Source organism: Emydura macquarii, unplaced genomic scaffold (genome assembly GCF_026122565.2).
Source record: "Emydura macquarii macquarii isolate MOO-44397 ecotype Brisbane River unplaced genomic scaffold, CSIRO-AGI_Emac_v2 contig_691, whole genome shotgun sequence".
NCBI classification, from domain to species: Eukaryota; Metazoa; Chordata; order Testudines; family Chelidae; genus Emydura; species Emydura macquarii.
In genome coordinates this window covers 4741521-4766856 of record NW_027130828.1, presented here as the reverse complement: position 1 = coordinate 4766856, position 25336 = coordinate 4741521, and the positions used below count along the sequence as shown (strand labels likewise).

Here is a 25336-nt window from a genome sequence, read left to right as displayed (position 1 = left end):
CAGTGCAAATACTCTATAGAGAAGGGATAGAGTGATCAGATAAAGGGACTGGTAAAGGATTTAAAGGAGGCACTTGTTAAAGGAGTGGAAACAGGGGAGGTTTGAGGTTCCCATGACTGACACAGAAGAGAGCCAACCCCCCATTTATAGCCCACCTTAACCCTCATTTGAGGGTGGGCATCGTAAGATCCCAGCAGTGGGTTGGCTGGGGACCGGGATGGGAAAAGGGGTGGGGGCTGATGGAAGCCTTAAGGTATATATTGAAATGACCACAGAATTACCTGCACTTTACACTTTTATCTGCCAGATACAACCAGATAATTAACAATAAAGTTGCGGCCTAATTAACCACACCCAGTGTCTCCTGTCCTTTTTCCAGCAGAGCTGGACAATCAGACTGGGCTGAGAATGAAGGCTGTAAGAAACCTTTTTCTCTTGCTGTAAGACTGCAGTACACTGTTACACTTTGCAAGGAAGTAATAAATATACATGTGGTAAAAAGGTAACAACCTGGTATATGTGTCTGTGACTGTGAGGCCAGATGAGCTGGCCAGGCACTGAGATACACTGGGTAGCCACAGAGGCAACCTGTGACAATGACCAATAGTATTTTAAAATTAGCATTCTAAAGTAAGGTTAATCAAATCTCATGCTGCAATGTGCGAGCTGATCTCCGCAGAGCACAGGAATGTGATTTTTTCTTAAATACAGTACTGTACAATAGTCTTGGAGTATTGTGGGAGATTTTCCATCCTTCTCTGAACCAAAAGGAATTAGTCACTTGCTGAGGCAAGATACCAGATTAAATGGACCAGTTTTATTTGGGATGGCAAATTCTGTTTTATACAAAGAAAACCAGTTTGATAGCATCTTCCTTTAAATACTTAGCCACATGTTACCCATGATCCATAAGTGGAACTAACACTGGCACTGATGAAGTACTGTGCACAGATTAATGGCAATACAAAATATGGCCCTTAAACTTAGTTTCTGTGGAAACATAGGACTGAATCAAACCTTCCAAATCCACTGTAATAAAATTATCATTTTAACTCACCAAGTGCTGGATGTCCCATCCTTCCACATGCTATAAGAGAAGTCTCTGTTTCTGAATGACAGGATGCTTACAATACCTAAGATATACATAAAGCAGACTTACTGTTTCTGAAGCACTGATTTCTATTCCAACTGAGTTTCATCACTCAGAAGAAAAATTCATCTTCCTTTGATATTGACCTTTAAATTGCTTTGTTTCTAAAAAACCAGCAAATGGTTAACTTCCAACTCAAAGAAATAATATTAAATTACCCTAATTGTTCATGTCAGCTAAAATGTTACTGCTTCTAAATATAATATAATATTTTATAGGGTTTTCAACATAGGTTTCAGTTCTTCAAGCAATTTTGTAGTTCCAGCCACTACAGAAATGTTATATGACACATAGCTCGCTCCACAGTTTTTGTTAAAAATATTTTTTAAACTACATTAGTTTTATTACATTTTCATAAAATATTAAACATTAATTTTCCTATCCAAAAGTATCTACAAGTCCTCATAACTTTGAAATCAGACCAGAAAGTGAAGACCACATTTTTCTACCTTCTTTCATCTTCCTCCTCATGTTAACTCTTGATGTTATGGTTTCAGGGCCAAGTAAATTCCAGTTGTCCGACTTTTCCAGGTAGTGAAAGACATAAAATATTGGAGTAATACTCATGAGCTCAGCCTCTGCACTGCCCTTGGGCAGATTAGTAAGAAAATGGACACCTTCACGTTTGAGAACAGCAGAGATTACCTCACCCAAAAGCTGTCCTGTGAAGAAAAACAACATGGCTAATTGCTGCCTCAGAAATACAGGCATAACTCCCATTGACTTAATTGGGAGTTGAACACGTATATCTGAGGGCAGAATTTGGCCCATAATGTTTTGAGATACTGTAATCATTTTCTATTTAAAAAATCTATTAATAAAGAAAGGACTATAAGACAATATAATTTCTAAAGAAAAGGCTTATCTAAATAGCCTTTTCTCAAAAGAAAGAAAGATCCTGATTGTATAGTCAGGTGGGTAGAGTAGGAAAAAAAAAAGAAATTAAGAATGAGAACAGCCATGTATACAGAAACTAAATATAAAATACTGCATAGATTTCATTTCAATTTACCTTTTACACTCACAGTCTTGTCAATTTTCGTTTTGGGGACCATATTTAATGGTGTCCTGTATCGAAATTCTTGTCGTCTTCTGATTATACCTGCAATTGGAGATATATAAAACATATTTATAGCATTACTTATGTAATTGCAACTTTAGCCCCAATAGAACTGCTGAGTCAGATTTGAGGCCACAGCTATTTGCTAAATTAGCAAACACACACACAAAAAATCATGAAAACTACAGTTGGGCCCAAAATCAAGCTCCAAACAACTCTAAACTTTGAAAAAGTTCAGATCCTGATCCTAATTCCGATAACAAATTAAAGCAATACTCTAATCTTTAGAAAAGTTCAATTCTTGATCAGAAATTTGGGATTTAGATTAATCTCTGATTAAACTGGATTATATTCTATTTTAGGAAAAGTAGCTTTAATAAATTCAGAAAAATCTTAAAGTCTGCATGCCATATAAGACATGACTAACTGTTCCTCTAACCATTCCAATTAACCAAATCTAAAAAAAATGGCTAGCTACTTTGAAAGGGAGTCCTTTACTGTGTGCTAGCACAAGTAATTTCACAATAGAGATATGTGAAGGATGTGCCGTGAATAATTGATTTTTATGTTTGTCTGAGATTGCAGAGTAAAAGAACAGATAATAAGATGTAAAAAAATCACTTTCCATACCGTAAGCACCTTGTGGATCCAGAGTAAAGCCTGCATGAAGTTCTCTTTTAATACCTTCTGGCTGCAATCAAGATGAGGCCAAAACTAAGCAGTACATCAAAGTGCTTTGTTTAATTAAACACACTGGCTGAAGCAATAATTTTAAAATATCATACAATAATCTATCTAATTCTCAATTTAAAGGTTTTCTACTGCTGCCAGCCATTTGTTTTAAAAACAAAATCGTCAGCCATATTTAGCAACAGACGTAAATAAAGCCTATGGGAATTATAAAACTATAATAAATACATCTTTATAATAAATGTATTTAAGTATTTGAAGAACTGATGCAAACTACATCATCAATTTTCTATACTCTATATTTGCTTATTTTAAGTTACAAGCTTCATACATCATATTAACACCTTCTATTTGCCTGCTAGATGTCAACCACTGTAATCCATTCATTATAAAAAGTAAACACTTAAGGGCCCAATCCTGCAGTTGCATCACTGCATAACTTGCAGTGAAGTCCATGAGAGTTTTATATGCGAAAAAACTGCAGGATCAGGCAAATGTTTTATGCTTTTTTATATACATCAGAATGGAGATTGTTTAAGTGCTGCTGCTACTGGTAGATCTGTTAAAAAAATGAGAAGGCTATTTGCAGGTTTATTATTTGTTACTTTACAGCATCCAAAAGCATGAAAAGCACTTTTTAATACAAGTAAATTACAGATGATCCCTGGATTTGGTAAGTCAAATGCAGTTATGTTCATATATTCTGATTTCATACATTAATAAAATAGCATCCGTTTATTATGACTCAATCTATTCAAAAAGAATAAGAGTTCTAAGAACAGTTTTGGTCTTACCACTACACGCAATGTTTTCATTAAAACTTCACTGTTCTGACCAGCTGACAATGTAAAGTTGATTGTATGAAGACCTAGTTCCAGAGGGAGTATTCTGAATGTAACTGACGCAACAGAATAGCCATCTATGTTCTGAGATTTACGAAGCCGAGCATTTGCAAAGCCTTCAAACAAACAGATTCCATCTCCGACTGTTGCTTTAACAGAGAACTGAAACATCAGAAAAAATTTTGAATGTTTACTGATGTTATGAGCAACATGGATAAAATATTATATCCATGAAAAAAATGTTACATTGAGCGTTAGATTATACTAAATAATGTTACTGTTGTTAGCAATGTGTAAAAGTGATTAATGTTATTATCGTTTGCATTATAGTATCACCCAGGGGCCCTAACAAGGGATCAGGGCCCCATAATGCTTGGCATCATATATACATTTACATATAATTTTTCTTTGCAAAATTTTTCTGGAAAATTTCACTGTTCTGTTTCACCCCTAAAATTTTCTTTTTCTTTTAAATCTCTAGGCAGCATTTGTTACTTGCTTTCTAAAATGTGTGACCAAGAAAACCATCTTCCACATAAAATTTCAAACTCAAATTTTGAGCAGAAGCAGAAGTGCTATATTATTATTTTTTACTATATATATTGGGATAGAACACAAAAGTTGCTGGGTAATTTCCCAACACAGGAAGATGCAGTTCTTATGCCCCAAAAGCATACAATTTAAAAAGACAAAGAGACAAAGACTAGGGAAAAGGGATATGACATCCAAGCAAGGCGGTTAGGGTGATAATTGTGACATCCTATTAGTACAGCAGCCATCTTTAAAAATTTTATTTTGTGCACTATACATGAGAGAAGTCGGATGCTACAGAAAGAGAAAATTGTATAATGCTGCTGAATGTTTCTGCCACTAATACTGACTTCTCCCTGCTCTGATTCCAAGATTCTTTCTACCAAAGCTAACGCTCAAAAATATAGTCAGTGCCCGACCTGTGTGTGTGTGTGTGTGTGGGGTGGAGAGGGGAGTGGGGGAGAAGGACTAGAATAGTGAGCGAAGTAGAAAGATGCAAAGACTAGTGCATTTCTTGAAGTATAAAGTTGTTTATTCTTCAGTTCTAAAGTTTCTTCCAAATTTGATCAAGAGCGCTGCCCTCTCAGTTCAGAATGTTAGTATGTGGAAATGCCATCCAGGCTTATTAGAGTCCATTAGAGTCCATTGGTAGCTGGCTTCAGAATTTAGTGTAAGTAATTTTGTGTGCCAGTTCCTCTTAGACCATTTTAGCTTCCCTTTGTCACCTCCTCTCATTGAAGACTGGCTAGGCCACACACCAGGATACTCTACAGGTACAGCTATTGTTTATGTCTGGGCGCAGGGTGATTTTTTCAAAAAACCCTTCATACTATGCCCAAATACAATGTGATGGGCGCTACAGGAATAAAATAAATTATGAAGTAGAGTGCTGCACTTCGTAACAATTGGAGAATCCTGGCTCATGCATATTTACTGGATACTTGCAGAAGCAAATCCTTTGCCAGTTAATCATAATAATACTTATATAAAATTCAGAAAATCCACAAATTACCATTGTTCTGGTATTTTTGTAGTTGTAAACAGATCCTTTTAACTCAATTTGTTCTCCACGCACAACAGAATAAGGTATATACACACTTAGGAAAAAATCTTTTAAAACCTGCACTTGGAGTGCATCAGCAACACATATACCTAGGAAAAAAATAAAATAAACACACAATAGCACAATATTATATTATTACATAATGCAAGTAAAAGCACACATTTTATGCAGATTATTCTCTTGTTCCAAGAAGCAGATCCATATCACACCTCACATCCTTGTCGCTGTTCTGGTCTCCTATCAAACTACAAAATCTATTCTGAAATTGTCAGGTTGGGTTTTCTGAAATCATCAGGGACTCACTCCACCTTCTCTGAGTTGCTATCTGCCTGCTAATCCCATGTGCTCACTCCAGTCCTCCTAACCTGGCTTCTTCTCAGTCCTCTCCTCCCTGGTGCCAGGATTTCCTCTTTCAAATGTAGTACTCATCTATCACAAACACTCTGCTCTTCCCTCTCTTCAAGCGATTAGGTCACTTGCTCTCTTTAAAACTTATCGTGGAATTTTCTTTTTCTCTTTAGCCTCCTATATGGCAACTGTAAAACAGAATCGTTGCCAAGGCAGAAGTATTAACATGTTTTTAAAAATTTTAAATTCTGAGAAGTATGTAACAAATATTGAAACAACAAGTATATTGAAAATAATAGTAAATTAGGTGACATGCTTTAAATTCTGATTGCTGTCTTTCTTTTGGCCCACACAAAAGTAATTTCCATGATGTTTTTGCATTCAAGATTCTCACAAATTCCTAGCATCAAAGGTTGATGCTTTATTCCAGTTGACAAATAGGATTAGAAGTTTTCAGATGATGTATAAAATTGATTCTGGTGCTTACAGTTTTACAGACAGTGGTAAAATCAAGCCAGAATTAAACAAAGAGTAAAAATACAAGAAGGTAATCAAAATGTGGTGATTTTAATGTATGATATTTCATAAGCCAACAGGGCTAAAGAACAACACTCTCTTTCTAATAATACATAATATTAGTTTCTGTTCCTGGCATTCCAAAAGATATCTGGAGAGGCAAAAATGAAGGCCATTTATCAGATAGGCCAGGATGCCTTCAGCATTCCAGGCTTCTAGGCAGTTTTACCATGATACTGATGGTCAAGGGGTAATATTCAGCTAAGTTATATATTAATGATGAAGGAAAATGTCTTGCAAAAGAAAACTAAATACAAAAGCTCCCTAATTATTTTGGTTACCAGTAGTGAGGTCTCAATGCTTACCTTTATCTGAAATGCCAACACCTTGTATTTCCCATGTAGTCAGAGAATCAGGCAAAGTCAGTGAAAGGGCCTTTGATCTATATTACAAATGTTTTTTGACAATTAGTACATTTTATAAATTATTATTATTAATTTGTTAATACCAATAATTGTCTTAGCACTGTACAACATACAGATAAAGAGCACTTCTGCCCAGGGGAGTTTGTAGGGTTTAAGATTCAAGTAAAACGTACAGACTAGCTATAGTTTTGACTTAGAACATTGAACCCATTTTTCTCCGATTAAGCTTGGTATTGGTTGATCTTGCAGAAATCAGTGAGTTTTTAAGAGTAATATGAATAAAAAGAGAGCGGGGGTCTGACACTCTGGGAATAAGAGGTCAGTTTCTGGCACAGGGACAAAATAGGAAAAAATGTCAAGGGGAGTGGGCCTAGCCTCACCTGTGATTCATCATCTACCTTCCAGCTGAGACTGATCAAGTGAATATAAAAGGTAGCAAGTGGCTCAGTTGGGGAGAGGAGCTGTGGAAAGTAGGGTGATGTCACTGGCTGGCACTGAATGGAGAAACATACAGGGAAACACCTCTGGGCCCCAGCAGCCTATTTTGGTCAGGGGAATAGCTTTGTGTTGGTATTCTGGAGTGGGGAGACAGGCCAGCAGCCTACAGTTCATATGGTTAAGGACAGTATCATAATGCATACGCACAAGAGAATAGAATTCAAATTGCACAGATTACCTTAATTCTTGCATTTCCTAACTTCGGAGTTCTTTGTTTTTAAACTAATGTTCTCTTAACAATATTTTTTAAAAATGGAATAAAAATTCAATTATAAAAAACGATCAAACAATTCAACTCATGAGAGAAGGGCAGGATAACCAAAAAACTCTCTTTAAAAAAATAGTCAGTCAAATAAAACCCTGCAAATTCAGAGTGAAGGTATTTGCCTCCTTGTGAGCCAACATGAACTCTTTCCACTGATGATATGTCCACCCTGCAAGTGAAAGCGTGATTGTAGCATGGGCAGGCATACCTGTGCTAGTTTTAATCTAGCTAGTATGGTCATGGGTACCCATGCTTCAATTACACCTTCACGTGCAGTGTACACATAACGATTGTCCACTTCTCTTGGTCAGCAGCAGGGGAGTCACTTAGCGTTTCTTTCGCTGTATTGTGAAAGGCTTTCAATAAGAGATGGATATCCTAGTTTAGAAAACGGGGTCCCTTTGGTTCTGGGCAACAGCTGAGCTCTTGTAAATCAAATGACATTAAATGGTTCAGACTATAGTACCCTGGAGGAACTTGGTGGACTTCCCATAACCAGCTTTCAGGAAAGTAGCTTCGAACCTCTGGCTTGTCCAGTTCCAGGACAGCCTCGAATTCTGAAAAAGAGAAACAAATAAAGCAATTCAGAGATTCCCAAGGCTTTCCACACACAATCTCAAAATCGCTGTTTTTTACTTTTGAGATCCTCCAGCCTAGAATTTGTGCTTCTGTTTTTGTTAAATAAAAAAAAAAGGGGTTTAATGTTCTTACAACAGGTTGTCATTATCCTAACACATCCATATACATCCACATAAATGTATGCATACAGTCAGAGATGACATTTGAAACTTACGCATTCTTGCCAATATTAAAACTTTATGGGTCTCGTTCTCCCGTAGTTTTGTTGCAAATACACAGCAATCCTTGAATGCTTTTTTGCACTTAAGAATACTCTTAATACGTTCAACTCTCTGATCACAAGTCTCCTTGAGTGGAGATTCTTTTACTCCAGCCATACAGCACTTCCGGATTTCTAAATTCACATATTTGGATGCTGAAATAATAATAAGATATATTATATAATCCCACCCTTGAGATAAAATATGTTTAAAGGGACGGCTGTAACTAGTCATACTGAAGTGAATTTTCAATCATTCAGGCAATCATGTACAACCATGATAAAGATATAGTTTTCAGGAAGAAATTAAATTTGTCATTTTTTAAATCCCCATGTTCAAAGTGACCTCTTCAAATTACTATTACCCTGAATCAAAATTTTAAAATAAATAAGGAATAGGAAGTAAAAGACATTTTTAAAGAAAAAGTCAGCCACAAAAACTATAACCACGTTTTGCTCCCTCTCAAGGCCTATTTTGCATGAATTGGTGGACTCAGTCCAGTCATTAATGGATAGTATCCATATTAGAAATGCCACCTGTACAACTGGCACACTTGTGAGCACAGACGCCGAGAATTTAAAGGCCATAAGGACAAAAGCACTCTTCTATCCCTATGAGTGGGGTCAAAGTTGGGACAGATTGCCATGCTGTTAATTTGTACGGTGGCCATGATTCAGTAAGGAACTTAAGCAATTGCTTAATTTTAACAATGCGCTTAAGTTCCACTGACTTCAAGTTACACGTGTTTAAGAGCTTTGCTGAATTGGGTCCCCTGACAAATCTGGAAAATGACATTGCAATCTAGCTCTTAGCAGCACTGAGAGTGCACCCTCAAAATTTAAACTTTCATATTTCTAATTCCTAATGTACAGCCTCTTTTTTCCATACATTCAAACAAAACTTCTGGAGCACCTGTCTTTTGTATTTCCTCTTCAAAGGTGGATCTTCTAGGTCTTACAATTGCTTTACAACTTTCATCTGTTTTAAAAAAAAAACAAGAACATGTTATAATATTTTTTCCACTAACTCATCTCAGCTTTAAAATAAACTAGTAAAAGTATATTATAAGATTGATCTGTGAATTTGGGAAGTTTTTGTGTTTTGTTTATAACTTCAGTTCATTTTTAATTACAATAAGGCACTCTACGCCCTAGAATCTAAGGTATGTATTTTTTACCATAATTACAATCCTTAGCACATGCATAGCTGTGAGACAACAATTCCAACATTGTTCTTCCTTATTATATAATTAAGCTCCAACACAATAACTGTGAGCTATGCTACAAGCCATACAGAAAAACAGATCTGAACTCTCATGTGTACAGGATAAGTACCTGATACTTTAGAGTCATCTGCATTAGCATTGGTTAGAAACGTAAGCCCAGCTAATCGGAATACATCAACATTGTTCTGTCCTCCTCCAGCACCACATCCAAGGTCACTCTTTTCCAAATCTAGCAGTACCTGTAGAAAAAAGTAAGTCAGGGGCTCATTTTAATGTGGAAAATATATGACCGATGGAAGCATTATGAACCTGGGAGCATTAATAAGTTATTTAGCCAGTAGATGATACAGAAATACATTGTATGCAGTGTCATTATAGCCATGTCAGGCCCAGGATATTAGAGAGACAAGGTGAGTGAGGTAATATGTTTTACTAGCCCAACATCTGTTGGTGAGAGAGACAAGCTTTCAAACTTAGACAGGGCTAGGACTGTTACTCACAGTGTCAGAGCCAAATACAATGTGGTAAACAATCTGTTCCACCTTAATTGGGACCTCCACTGGATATAAATCCCATCATTAAGCCTTCTGAATGCATGCAACACAACACCAACTTTTAGACAACCTCTATATTTTGTGCTTATTACTTAACTCTATCCATAGGCCTCTTTCTTGTTCCAGTGACTCCATATATTGCCTTGTCCATAGACGACAAAGCAACAAAAGAACTGAACTGAGTATTCATGTTAATTGATATAACCTTGCCCGGCTTATATGACTCTTCTTTTGATAATAACTGAACCTATAAAAGGAAAACAAATTTGGGTTATTAAAAAAAAAAATTGAAGGTTGACACTAACATTTTGGGAAAATATTAGAGAATCTGCAGTTCTGAGAGTAGAAATTTGTTCATAAAATGAGCACACCACTTAACTCTAGAATGTTTATGGAACAATACAAAGATTCATAATACTTACCTTGAGGCTATTTCCACACTTCTGTTCTATATTCAGCCAAACTGAATCAGCTACTAATTCTGCAGTTCCCTCTCCAGTGACAATGTAGTAGACAAGGAGACGGGCTGAAGGAACCATTTCTTGGGTTAGCTGAAAGCTTAGATTTTCATAATCTGAGCTCATCCTCTCTTGAGTTCCAAAAGCTATTATTTTCCCTTTGGATAATATCTGTAAGGTGGAAAAGAAAAAAAAGAAGAAGCCCCAGCAAGTGTTCCTGACTCCCTAGAAAACCACTTTGTCAAAGAGACACATTGCAGATAATACACCATTTGTATATCTTAACTGGTGAAAAATAACAAAAAGGAAATTTAAAAAGTTAAATCTTCCTTTTACAAATACTTTTGCTCTTCTGTGTTGATTTTTCCATGGAACTCAAATCACTTTGTAAACACTAATTAAGCCTCACACAAAGTGAAACAGGCAACTTTATCTTGAATTCAGAGCATATTAAGAATAAAACATTTGAAATGTTTAATGTAAACTTTCTTAAATTAATGTAAAAGAGCTGTCAATTGAAATAGTATTGTTTGTTTCAATATGAACAGATTCTAGTATAAGTGAAAGTAGCAATTTTTCATTCTGTACATCATCCTATAAGCCCTTAGATACAAATCAATGTAGCAGTGTACCTGAAATTTTGTTTTAGTCTAATATGCCTATTGTTTGCTGGCAATGTGGGAAAGTTAATCTTCCCCTATACAATGGACCAAATTTAGACCAGTGCAGGAAAAAGGACATAACTCCCTATTTCCAATTAGAAGTAGATATGCACTGCCACACATATTCACACACAGCACTCCCTAGAAGATTCTTGCAGCTGGGATCATGAACAATTTCCCTATGTGAGTGTATGACTTCAAAGTGAAGCAAGCACGCGTTTTAGTGTTATGCTGAATGAGGGTCTTTAATCAGGAAACTATCAACAACAACAAAAAATCAGGTCTACATGTCCTTTGCTGCTGACCACTGCTGCATATCCTATCTGATGGTGCCATTCTTTGAAATGTAGGAGTTCTGTGGGAGACTGACTTCATAACAGACTCAACAGATACTTGAGGCTGCTGACAAGTAATTAACACAATGCTGTTACAAATGCAGACTGATTTTTCTTCTCACCTTTACAAGTTTTCTCTCCATGTCAAGATTGAGGTATAATATAGGAGCAGTGGGGGTAAGTTTGTGTTGCTGTCTGAACAAAACCTATTCTACAGTTAAATATAGGACTTCCATCTCTGGTGGTGGTGATGTGTACCCATAAATTACAAAACAAAGTTTTAATATGAAAGTACATCTGTTACTTACCAAATAGCTGTAGCGATGTATTTTATGAATATAGTGGCTATGTGGATACACTTTAATGCTCATATAATCCCCTACATGTAGTAGTTTATAGTTTGAAGCCCAGTCAATGTATAAATAGCTTTTCTTGAGAGATGAGTATGCTTTTGCGACATAGTCTTCAATTGCCTGATTTTCTTCTGATAGACTTGCATCTGCAGTTTTTACCTATATATAAATAATTATATATAAAATAAATATAAATAATTATATTATATAATATACTATATAAATTATATTATGTTATAAAATTATATTAAGAGCATAGGAAGATTTAATACCAACAAATATTCTGATGTTTTGTACAATGCCTTTCATCCAGGATCTAAAAACTCTAATTAATCAAGTAACCCCATAATAACCCTGTGAGTTAGGAATTATTAAAATCATTTTATAGACAGGTAACCAGAGTTCAAAAGAGGCTCATGGCCTGATTTCACGAGTGCTAAGCACCCATAGCTCTTGAGTCAGTGATAAAGGAAGGATCAGAAGTCAGGCATGCTGACTTCCAAATGCATTCTTTAATTATGAAATTATACTTCCTCCTATTAAATAAATATTAAAATGTAATACAATATGTAGATGAGGTGGATTAAATGGTTCTGATAAAATGACAGTCAACTCAAGCTTTTGGCTGAAACTTTTGGCTGGTTTAAGAAGGAAGCTGAAATCCCAAAATACCATCACAAATGATTTTCTCCATCTGTTTGAGATGGCCAGAACAACGAACAAATAGAAATTCTACAAGGAAGCCTGCTTTGAATAATTTCTAGACCATGAGAAATTGATTGATATACATTGGTTGATATACCAGTATCTGAACTTTTGGGTGTTCATACGAACTGAACCTTTTGAATTAGAGATTATCTTTAATATACACACAAATCAGCTTCAACCATTTCATATTTTCTTTTATAAAAGTTTTAAACCCAAATAAAGTAAAAAGAAACAAAAAACCAGCAATAAAGATTTATATGTATGTATACATATAAGCAAAGAGAAAAAGGTCAATAACATACTGAAATCTACTGTCATTTTGATCAGATGACTCCAAAATGAGAAAAGCACTTCCAAGATTTTTATTGTTAAACTTTTAAAATTTAAAAAATCCAAATGAATTGCTTATCACAACTAATCACAACTTTCCCCCCCCTCACCCCCCCACTGTTGTCAGCAAGGAATTAGTTTCAAAATAGTTTAATATACACAACTTTGCTTTAGAGCGGTCGTAGTTGGTAATATTGAATATTTATCAGAATCCCATTGTTAGATTATAAAATTGACAAATTTTCTAATCCACTGGCTTCATGTGTAAAATCTTCCCATCTGTGTTGCAGCAGTCAGAGAGTAAATACTGTGCAAGAAATACAGGAGGCAGAAGAATTTAACTCACGTGAAATTTCAGTTCTTTGCTAGTAGATGGAATATTAACCACAAATAAAGCAGTTCCGTCATTCATGCTTGTCTGTCTTTCCCCAGCATCTGAGCCTTCTGGAATCAACGTAGTTGAATCCATTTCTTCATCAAATACATTTGCACTGAGAATTACAGGAAGGTTTCCAACAGGTTGGTCCAATGTATCCTTTACCTGTACCTGTTCATCAGAACAGATAATATTTGCTATAAAAATGCTATCAAATCATTCTTTAAATGTGAGCATGAGCACCATGGCAGAAACAGTCTGTTCAGCTGTCACAGTACTTCCACAAGAACAATGGAATCAAAATGGAATAGATGTGTGGAAATCAAGAGAGTGATTGGGGCAGGCAGATCTCAAATAATAGGCATAAGGAAAACATGATTATATGTTATAGCATGCAACAATACTGCTTGTGTTAACTAACCTTGATGAAGAATGGAAGCCCAGGCTTCACAAAGAGAGGAGTAGCAACCAAATTCAGTTTGTAGGGAGACAGGGCATATCTGACTCCAGCAAATTCACTTTCTTCACTAAGTCCACCTAACAAAAAATTATATTTATTCTGAGAAGTGTCTTTCAGAGATCCCATTTTCAACTTTTGCATTCAAAATCCCTATTTCAGGCAACCCACGCCAGTTTTTATTCTCAAGCCTCAGTCTTTACACTCAAGGATCAAACTTTTACCAATATGAAATGAAATAAAAAATACCAAAGCTTTTAAAAAAAACATGTAACATTGTGCTGGTGATGTTAAGTCATCCTTCTTGTATCCTTTTTGGTAAGGGGGATTTCTGAACACAAAAGAAAGTCTTAGGCCAGGAATTATGTCTAATGTATTTTATTCAGACATGCACATAAGTATATTCAAATGAGGGACAACAAAAACCAAAATCCCTACCTGTAGATTCCAGCACTGTTACAGCAATATACAAGTGTGACCCATCTAACTCTTCTAGGCTTTGGTAGCCTATTTCATTAACTGCCTTTTTACTGTTAAAATTGATCTCTGCAACTCCATCAACTATCTGGGAATAAAACAAAGAAAAGGATAAATAAATTATGATACTGTTCATTGTATAAAAATAATCTCCAAAGACATGGTATACCATTTCTGTCTCAGATGTGAACATGCACAAAATCTATTTACAGCAGATACCAAGGATAAGCAATTCTAATGAAGGAGAACAGAGTTTGCTCCCCCAAAAATTAACCAAGCAATAGCATGTGTTTCGAGTTGTGTCCCCGGAACCCGCAAGAACTAAGAGTCCAAGTGATCTTCTCTAAGATCATTCCTGTCCCATGAACAAAGAAAGAAGGCAGAAGATTCTCTAAGTGAACCACTAACTAGGTAAGTGGTAGAGGGTTTTGGTATTGTGGAACGCTGCTCCACCTTCAATGGGGAGAGGAGGCAGTATAATTTGGAAGGCCTCCACCTCAGCAGGAGGAGGATCAATCTCTTCAGGGACAGGCTGGCCAGAGTAGGCAGGAGGGGGTTAAACTAATAAAATGAGGGAAGATATGAGCACTCGGCACAAAAATCAAGATATTGAGAACAAAATTAATCAAGGAACAAACAGACATGAAGAGAAAAAATTTGTGAATTGCCTCTAACACCGGTGCTAGGAGCCTGGGAACAAACAAGAAGAATTGGAATTGCTCATTTATGAGTATAAACTCAGTCTAGTTGATATAACTGAAACCTGATAAGATGATTTGCATGACTGGAACATTACAATCAATGGTTATAACCTATTTAGGATCAAGCGGACAAAGGGGGAGGGAGAGTGGCACTCTAGGTCAAAAATGGCATTACCTGTTTTCGAGTCACTGATAACTAAGAAGAAAATGATCTGGAACACTTATGGAGCAATGTCTTAACAGATAAAGCACAAGATAGGGTATTAGTTCATGGCTGCCACCTCTTTATGAACCTTACTATGTTTAGGAAAAAAAGCTGCGTGATCACAGGGGACTCCAGTCTGAATGACGTATGTTAGAGGTCCTATGCTACCAGTAGTAAAACATCCTTGAAAATTTAAAACATAAGAGATGTCAACTTCCTAACTCAAAAAGTGTTGCTGTCAAATGGGGGAGTTTATTAGACCTTGCCCTAACAGATAAAGAGAAACTGATCATAGAACTAAAAAATAGTGATAGCTTAGATACAAGTGATCATGACTAGATCACATTCATAATGTGAAAGCAGAATGAAGTCTAGATCAGTAATATATATACTTGGTGCTTTCGTAGGGCCAATTTCACAAAATTGAAAACAATTTTGAGCCAAGTAAATTGAGAGGAAGAATTTAATAAAAAAAATGCACAATTGGTAATCACTGAAGGACGTCTTACTGGATGGCTAAAAAGCCATAATTACACAAAAGGCCATGTTGGTTAAAAAACCAATCTAGTTTAGAGGGGACGTGAAGGCAGCTATAAGAAATGGAATCATCATCAAATGGGTGTGTTTCCAGGGTGGTCCCTCATGGATCAGTTCTTGGCCCAACCCAACTTACATTTTTTATCAACGACCTGCAAGAAAACATAATATCATCACTGATAAATTTTGCAGATGAAACAAAAATTGGGGGAGTGGTAAATAATGAAGAGGACAGGTCCCTAATTCAGAAAGATCTGGATCTCCTGGCAAACATGGCATAAGCAAACAATATGTGTTTTAATACAGCAAAATGTAAATGTATACATCTAGGAACAAAGGATGTAGGTCACACTTATATAATGAGGGAAGCAGTGGCTTATATAATGGGAAGCAGTGGCTCTGAAAAAGATTTGGGAGTTGGGAGCTGTGATGGTTAATCAGCTGAACATGAGCTCTCATTTTGATATTGTGGCCAAAAGAGCTAATGCAATCCTGGGATGCATAAACAGAGGAATCTCAAGTAGGAGGAGAGCGGCTATTTTACCTCTGTATTTGGCACTGATATGACCACTGATGGATACTATGTCCAGTTCTGATGCCCACAATTCAAGAAGGATATTGGCAAATTGGAAAAGGTTCAGAAAAGAGCCATGAGTATGATTAAAGGATTAGAAAACATGCCTCAAAGAGCTTACTGTATTTAGCTTAACTGAGAGAAGGTTAAGGGGTGACTCGATTACTGTCTGTAAGTATCTACATGGGGAACAAAAATTTAATAATGGGCTCTTCATTCTAGCAGAGAAAGGTATAACATAATCCAATGGCTGGAAGTCGAAACTAGACAACTCTAGACTGGATATAATATGTACACTTTTAATAGAGAGGGTAATGAATCTTTTGAACAACTTACCAAGGGTCACGGTGGATTCTCCATCACCAATAATTTTTAAATCATGATCAGGTATTTTTCTAAAAGATCTGTTATAGAAATTATTTTGGGGAAGTTCTGTGGCCTGTGTTTTAAAGGAGGTCAGATTGGATGATCACAATTGTCCCTTCAGGCCTTGGAATCTATGAATCTATGCAGAGGGAACATTCTTATTTACCAAGGGGAGAGATTGATTCTTATCATGATTAAATGCCTGAGCCAAAAACCTAGACTAACTTCGGAAGAGTAAAACTAGGGGAGAATGGTGACTCTAAAGGACACCCACTACATTTAGAGTTGTCTAGGTCTTGTTATATGCTTATTATTATTATAATTAATTCTATGTTTAATTTCCTCCATTTACTTTCTAATCTTCGGTGTAAAAATTGTTTCATGGAAAGTTATATCCACATATTATTTACTTAAATGGCCAAGTGAGCCAAACTGAAATTGCTTTCTGTCTGAGACATCATCCATTAAGTTTCAGTCCAAAGTGAAGTTTTATGCCTCTGATAATGGGGGTTTTAATGGATGTGCTGACATTGAATAACTGGGAGTGCAAACCATTGCACTGGCTTGCAGAGGCCTACTCCCACTCCCATTCAATTCAACAGAAAGACTTGAATGGAAATTGGATCAGGCCTGAACTCAACAAATATGGGTCCTCTCTTTCTTACCTCAGTTACATGCATTGCTTTTTTCATCATCCTTTTTTCAGTTCCTTCAATTATTCCAAAACGCATATAAACATCTGCACTGGTGACCCTCTTGTTATAAAAATAGCTTGAGAACAATAAAACAATAAAAATACTCTTTTAAAGTTGTTATTGCAATGGATGCAGCAAAACTGAACATAAAATATGTTATGCACTTATTTTTAATAAGAAATCAGATTCTGAACAAGAGATGGCATGGGAAAGAGATGGTCTTGTATGTGTGTCTCTGTCAAACCCTTCTGACCAACACAAAACCACTGTTGGTAAGTATAGAAGGAAAGTGCAAGCCCTTGTCTTCCACTGCAGAAAGGACTAAGTGATATGACCTTTTGAGGAGGCAGTGAAAGGGAAAAAAATGGTAGGACCTTTCAGGTACATCTACACTGCAGCTAGGACCTTGCCTCTCAGCCCCGGTAGATAGACATGAAGTAAAGAAAAGACAAATATATTTATAGCCCAGACAAAATCTCCTTACCTAGCTTTAATAATAATCATGAATTTCTCAAATTTCTCAGAACTAATTACGTTCTTTTCTGGTTCTATGGAGATGAAAAAGCCCGGCATTGCTGAAAATTAAGTAGAAAATTAAACATAACTTAAATGTAATTTTAAACATTAAGCAATATCAACATGAAAAGATGTAATTGAAAATGGTCCAAAGAATCAAATGTCTGTTTTAAAAGATTTTAATTGCATACTTAAAAGGATTGGAAAAAATAAGGCTATTATTTTCTTATTTAATATTCAGAATTGAAAAGTCCAGTAACTATCATATATTACCATATTCTTTGACTTCAAATTGTACCACAGCAGAAGTTGTGAAACTCGTCTTGTACTTGGCTTCAATCTTCCAGTTACCGTATCTATACAAATTATGACATTTTAAAGATGAAAATTAATTTTGTCATCCATTCATATAGTTATGTTAATAATTTTAATCTGGAGACTGCTTCCATAAATAATCTACAGTTTGGAGTGTTTTTTTGTGAGAGGACAGCCTGTACAAAGCTGCACATATATATATATATATATTCCTATCTTGTTTATTTCAGACAAATTAATCAAGGTCATGTTGAATTCTCATCCTGTCGTCCAAAGTGATTGTCATTTAACTTGAGGTAGTTGGAATATTTGTAAAGGCCTGTGTGGATACCCCCCAAATGCTTGCGCTTCATCCTGGAACAAACATTAGGAGTTGGGGCTGTACCAAAGGGTATGTGTTAAACTGTATCCAGGTCGACATTAGGAAAGATGTGATTTTTTAACATGTGTTACTTAACATGTTAAAATACTAATGTAGACAAGGCAAGTTGTAGTTTTAACATGGCAGCTGGTTGAGATATTAAAAATACACCTTTTTTCCTCATGACGACAAGGTCTGTGTGTTGAACTAATAAACAGCTCTTGTAGAGAGACTGTGTGTGTATGGTTGAGAGTGTTAGGAAAAGATGTATTTTTAATGTGTGTTAACTGGTCAAGTAAATCCTCCAAATGGGATTTGTAGAACTCCAGTTGGGTCCTGGTACATATCTGGGGCTTGCAGACACTAACACAATACAAACAAACTAATGATAATAATAATAATAATAATAATAATAATAATAATAAAGTACATAAAAGGAGTGCCTGAAATCTTTAGGGTCTAGATCACCTCAAGCCAAATGATGTATGACTGGTGTTATGAGAAACCCAGCACCTGATAGGGATGAGAAATCAGTTTTTTAAAATGACTGAAAATACTGTTAACTTTTTCTAGTGGAAAGAAAATCAGATAAAACACTGCTTTAATCTCCTCTAGTACCACTTTGCCAACCGAGTGTACTTGCAGCACCCCCTACAGGATTCAAGGAAAAATTATTAGGCTTTCATTTTTAATTTTATAACTGCAAAAATATATCTTGCCACATATCTTTCTATCCCTACACCCCGCCTCACACATGCAAAGATTATAGAGAAAAAACAACATAACACAAATTCCCTGTTTAAATGTTCATACACTTACTTTCAAACTACAACTAGCACTGTTTGCTTGTATCTAAAAGTTCTCCCTCCTGGAAATCGTTGTGTCTTTGACCACATGCCTGATTATGGAGCAGGGAGAAGTCTATAGTGTTTTACTTTTCTTGAGCATTTGAACATGATAGGCCTATTATCGTGCTATAACTGCAGCTTTATCCATCAATATCTTCACCTACCACTTCTCCCTATTCCCCATTTCCACTGTGACATTTTCCATACACCAGAAACACAGGAAAGTGAGCCTCCTGTATGGCTGCTGTTACATTGCTTTCTGATTTGACTGACAGGAATAAGACAGCATGGCTATTATTGCCTTTATAGTATGGTTGATATACACAATGCCAAAGACTCCACACCTGCCCCTCTTCCCCCTTCCAGTTAACTGATCCTCTTCTAAGTAAACCTACCCACACTCCAAAAAACATGGATCTAACATGACATTTGTTGCCATCACATAGTTCACTCTGTTTGTGTTACACGCCTTCTCCCATGCAGTCTGTCTTGTCTATTTAGACAACATTGTCTCATTATTTCCTTGTACTCCTGTCTGTCATCATCTGTGGTCTCTTGTTTTATACTTAGTATGTAAACTCTTTGGGGCAAAAACTGTCTTTTTTGTACAGTGCCTAGCACAGTTGGGATCCAGTGACCTGGGCTCCTGGGCACGACAGTAATACATATAAATAATAATAGTAATAATAATGATTACAAATTTCCAGTTCCATGCAACTCAAGTACCCTCCACATCAGCAAAATGCAGTTTCAAAGTCTTCGAGAAAAGGCACTAATAAGTAACATTTAATACAAACATAAGCCTACTTAGGATTAGAAGGAATCTTGAAGTCAGGAAAAGATACAACTCCGGTAAAGTCTTCCTCTTCTATAATATCCACTTCTACTCCATCTGGATCCTTTAGATCAAAACAGAAAAACAAAAATAAAAAATTATAGACAATCGAGTATCACATGTTTATATGGCACATTTAGAGAGTTAATATTTAATGACTTCAGCGAGATAATGATCAGGCTCATTTTTTTTCAGATTTTGTCCTTTTCACAGCACTGAAAACAAACCTTTTTCTGAAGCAATTCATATGTTGAAACTGCATCTTAATTTTATAGACTAAACCACTAACATGTAGAACTCCTGTCTGTTGCATTTAGAGATTTTAACCACATAAAATTAAGACCTAATTCTGAAAAAAAACAAATGCATAAGAATAATTTTACACACACAGCCTTATTGATATTAATTTGGGCTGCTCCCAGGCATAAAGTTAATCATGTACTTAAATATTTGCAGGATCATGCCCTAACTTTGAAATTGAATCCTCTGATGAAATTTGTGATTCATAAGTTAAAACAGCAGTAAGCTAGTGAGCTAAAGCTTGTGAACTTGGAATGACTAACTCCCCAGAGTTTGAAACTTTGACAAAATGTCTGTCTAAGGCACCAATAATTAAACAAATTTAAAAGATAGTTATCACACGATGCTCAATATTATCACGGTTATATTACTGTGGTAATGACAATAAAGTAAATATTGAGCTATTGATTCCTTTGCATTTGAACTGAAAGAAATGGCAAAACTGAAAACAATTTATATATGCAATGAAAACTCTCCTACAAATCCTTGCCTTAGCAGTGTTTTCCACTCTGAGGCTAATCTTGAGCTAAGACTTACAAGCTAAATTCAACTGTGCCTAATCACTTTTAGGACTTTCAAAAGGCTGATTATTAAATTGTAATAGCAATTCCCTGATCAGCACCGTTAATTTTTTTTAAATATCTGGGGATCAATAGGTTTCCATACCATAACAGAGTAGTTTACCATTAAACTATGGTCTCATTATAGTCTCTAAAATGTCAATATTAAATTAAATTGTAACAGACTCACCACAAAAGTTAAGACAGTTTCTCTTCGGGCTGGCTTCAGTTCTTCATTCAAAGAATAAACTCTGACTTTCACTGTAAAAATTATTTGTAATAAATTTCAAAAAGGTCAAATAACCTTAAACTTCTACAGATATTTATTCCTAAAAATCTTTAGTATTCAAAGAGAACTCTTGTTGCATGTTTGAAACCCCCTATAGAAATACATTGAGCCATTTTATTCATGTTATTAACATAAATAGGCAGATTTTGCATTAACAATTGCTTCAGATTAAATAATCAAAATCCATAATAAGTTCTTTAGCTTCCATAAGCCCAGCATTCCATTTTTCTGTGGGAGGAGAATGTTGTAAACTGAATCTCAACAAAGATAGTAATCCAATTCATTTCTTTTCAATGCAGTATTTATTCAATAATATTTCTGAACATATTTTCAGCAAAGATCTTTCACTTCTGGGCGCCTCAGTTTACTCATCTGTTAAATACTTCATGGTGAGATATGGGGAGTGGGAGTCAAGGAGGGAATGTTGCAAGAAATAATTTGTTTATAAAGTGCCAATATATTGCAAATTATTATTTTGATGTTTAAATAGATGGTCTGTTTAAAGAGTAAGCAATTGGTAAATACCCAGCAATGGGGTTGATTGTTTAAAGTAAATTTAAATCCTAATTCATTGGTAACGTTGATTCACTTTAAAACTTTAAACCAAACAAGAAAAAAGCATTACTGTACCTGACTGATCAGGAGTATAAATGGGTTTGTCCGTCTGAATAAAGAGAAATCCATTTTTATAGGTAACTGGCATTTTTTTCTCTCTTGTAAAATGTAAAGAACTAGCTTCCAGACACACATACAGGACTGAACTCGCTGTTCCTGGCAAATCATTCAGTTGAATCTGCCAGGGGTTAAGGGTGGGCGAGAGAAATAAACACTATTGGTAAATATTAAAATAATCATACCATGACTTTCCCCAGCACTTTTTTTAATAGAATATCTGAATGATAATTAGCATTCTGTTAATTATTTAGTAAATATATTCATTGACACCAGCATCAGGAAGGAATTGCTTCTCCACGTACACAACGTATAAATGGTCATGTGCATTACAGTGGGGTTCACCTTTTTCTGAGGCACCATTTAGTGGCCACTTCCAGAGGTAAAATGACTAGACGAACCAATGTACAGTTAGTGAATAACTCATCCAAGTTCCATTTCACTCCAAGGGTGAAATCCTGATCACATCAAAGTTAATGGGAGCCTTGCCACTAACTTCATCGAACTACGATTTCACCCCTAAACTAGTCAGCAGATTTCCTTAGACTGAATACACAACTAATCAATTTTGTCCACTTCCATTATTTCTCCCTTCCTTAACTTTTCCTTTTTAAAGCTTAAATTAGTTGGATGATTTAGTATTTCTAATACTATTAGTTCAATATAGGACTCAAAAATATAGGACACAACATGTCTGTCTGGCCCATGAAAACAAAGAACATGTTTCGATAACTGATGTGATCATCAGCATAGTAAACAGACAATTGAGAGGTATGTCCATAGGCATAATGGATAATTAAAGTAATAAAGTAGTATTCTTTTGGAGCAATTATTCCTATACTAAAACTTTTTTTTTTACATTAAAACTTGAATCAACATTTTTTTCTTGCTTGTTTTTATCTCCTTGTGCACAACTGCCCCCATGGAAGAAAGGGCGTGAATATACTACAGAAAAATGTCACTTAGAAAGAAAAAAATTATGTTAGTACATTTTTCTATTTTTGGTGCCTGATTCTTTATTCCATTATACCAGTTTTACACCTACATAACTGATGATTTCAAAAGAATGAAACTTACACAAAATTGGTGTAACAAACTGGAGAATCATACCGCTGCTCTTCACAAATAAAGAAACTGGAAACTCATCATAGTGGAGTCAATTCAACCTATTTTTACAGTCAAATGCAAGCATAAAAGAGGACAAAAAATGTTTTGAATACATACCATTAAGGTTACAGAGCCTTGGAATTTGTTGGCTGGGGATAACTGAGCCTGGCCAGAAGCATAAGTAGTACGCTTATCTGGAAAACTTTTGATAGAGATGCTGACAGGAAATGCAGTTTCATATCCAAAAGCTTGAATTACCACTTTCTCAGATGCCCCAACACGGAAGATCTTTGGTGCTGTAATGACGTATCTATACAAATTTTTTTAAAAAGAAACAGGCCAGGGAACTGTCAGTCTCTTTTGTACTGATAATTTTAATTTAAAATTAATTTAAAAGATTACTGTTAAAGCTGACAGGCTAAAGATTTGATCTACTTCTATTTTTATTTACATTTTCTATTAAAATGTTTCCTGAATAGTAAAAAATAAAAATTACAAAATGGGGATTCAATAAAAGATCAATATTTATGAAGAGATACCATCGCCTTCAGTGGTGCCAGGCTGTGGGAAGTTCAGTATGCTGATAACACAGCACACAGCTAGTTCATCCTAAAAAGAAAGTCATGACACAATTCTAAAGTTCAGCCCTGCTATCAAACAAAGCCTAATCCTTGCCATCAGAAGATCTGGTAATTTCAGTAGATTCCATTAACTATAGATATGAACAATATTTGGCAGGCTGATCTGGCAAATGTTTTTTTTAAATGCAAATTATTTTTGTGACAGAATGCTATGAAAAAGTGGACTGTATACTGGTTAAACAAAACTATTCTGATTAGAATTATCTTTGTTTCAAATCAATAGGTATTTAGATATTTAAAATAGCCTGTAAAATAGGTGCAAAAAAACTCCAAACAAACCACAGTATGTCCAGCTGTGTCTGGGTTCAATTCTGGAATAATGTACACACATGAATTAATTATAATTGTATTACTCAAGCGAAAAACTATTGTTTGCAGGATTCAACCCTGAGGCCCCAATCCTGTGAACACTTACACACACTATTAACTTTACTACTGTGAGTACTCCTGTTGAAATCAGTGAAACGACACTTGGCAGTAAAGTTGAACATGTGCATAAACTTTTGCAGGATCAGCACCTAAATTCATACAGTTCTTTTTAAACTGGAATGGCTATCATTCCGAAGCAGCACATACAGCATTCAGTGGCTGCAAGCAAAGGAAGTCTGCTTACTGAGAATACTTCTGATGTTTGTTGAACAAATATTCAATAGGATGTGCAGTAGTCATCTCCTCTGTTTTAAATATAAAAAGCTGTTGGATTCACTACTTTCTAAATTTTTTTTGGTAGTTATAAGAGGCCAAATGAGTGCTACATAATATAATTTTTTAAAACTTATTTAAACAACAGCTTACAAATAATAGTGTGGTGAAATACACTTCCATGTACTTTACAGAGTCGGGCAAACATTATCTTTAAAATATTTAAAACTTGCAACTCTCTGAGATCATTCTCCTGTCAACACATGCAGAATTCACCAATGCACATGAAGAGATCAATATATCCCTTTGGTTTGTGACTGCAAATAGAGCCTAATTCTGCAGTCCTTTCTTAACCAAATCCAGAGTTCTGCCTGATCAAGAATTGCAGAATCAGGCCCATATAATGCCTTTTGTATTGCGTTTGATTGATGGCTACTATCATCGAGCAATATTCCCAATAAACACACTGTGTTTTACTTACGTTTGCTCCTGACTCAAACTTCTTCCACAAATGCCAAAATACAAATGAAGCTTAAAGTATTCATGATTGGCACAAGCATGAAACCAAAGATGCTAGTGAAACTTTGGTGAAAAGGTATTTGGCTTTTGTTTCACTGGAGAGTTTGTGATATTTGTATTTATCTAAAGATTAATCATTAACATCAGATCTCTGAAAATGCTGCTTTACTATATATTATTTCCCTCTTCCCTATCCTATGGCTTTGAAGGAAGTCAGCACAACTAATTTAGGACTTGATTCTGCTTTTGATCTGTGCATAATTATAAACATTTTCAGAATGGAATGTTTTGATTTTTTATTTAAAAATGACGTTTTGTTTAGAAATTTATTTTATATTATAAAAAGTCAAAATCAGAATACAAATGTTTCAATTGACCTGAAACAATTTTTTTAAAATTTCATTTTGTGAGAAATTTCAAAATTTGACATTATGTTTCAATTTGGAATGAAAACAAATTTGGAAATCACAGTTTCCAGTTCCTGCACAGCT

General features: G+C 35.4%; 1 protein-coding gene across 1 annotated transcript in view; it reads right to left on the bottom strand.

The window, feature by feature from the left end:
* Positions 1-24871, bottom strand: part of C5 (complement C5) — a 43503-nt gene extending 18632 nt beyond the window's left edge. The window contains 26 exon segments of the mRNA XM_067541794.1: positions 1058-1133; positions 1600-1812; positions 2163-2252; positions 2841-2901; positions 3695-3904; positions 5286-5425; positions 6566-6642; positions 7855-7945; positions 8182-8382; positions 9140-9205; positions 9562-9691; positions 10104-10253; positions 10429-10635; positions 11770-11973; positions 13199-13399; positions 13650-13765; positions 14124-14250; positions 17211-17316; positions 17725-17815; positions 18030-18112; positions 20088-20179; positions 21166-21236; positions 21895-22057; positions 23161-23353; positions 24808-24835; positions 24838-24871. Of these exon segments, the coding sequence (XP_067397895.1) occupies positions 1058-1133; positions 1600-1812; positions 2163-2252; positions 2841-2901; positions 3695-3904; positions 5286-5425; positions 6566-6642; positions 7855-7945; positions 8182-8382; positions 9140-9205; positions 9562-9691; positions 10104-10253; positions 10429-10635; positions 11770-11973; positions 13199-13399; positions 13650-13765; positions 14124-14250; positions 17211-17316; positions 17725-17815; positions 18030-18112; positions 20088-20179; positions 21166-21236; positions 21895-22057; positions 23161-23353; positions 24808-24835; positions 24838-24871 (3221 nt within the window).
* Between the last annotated feature and the right edge of the window lie 465 nt (positions 24872-25336).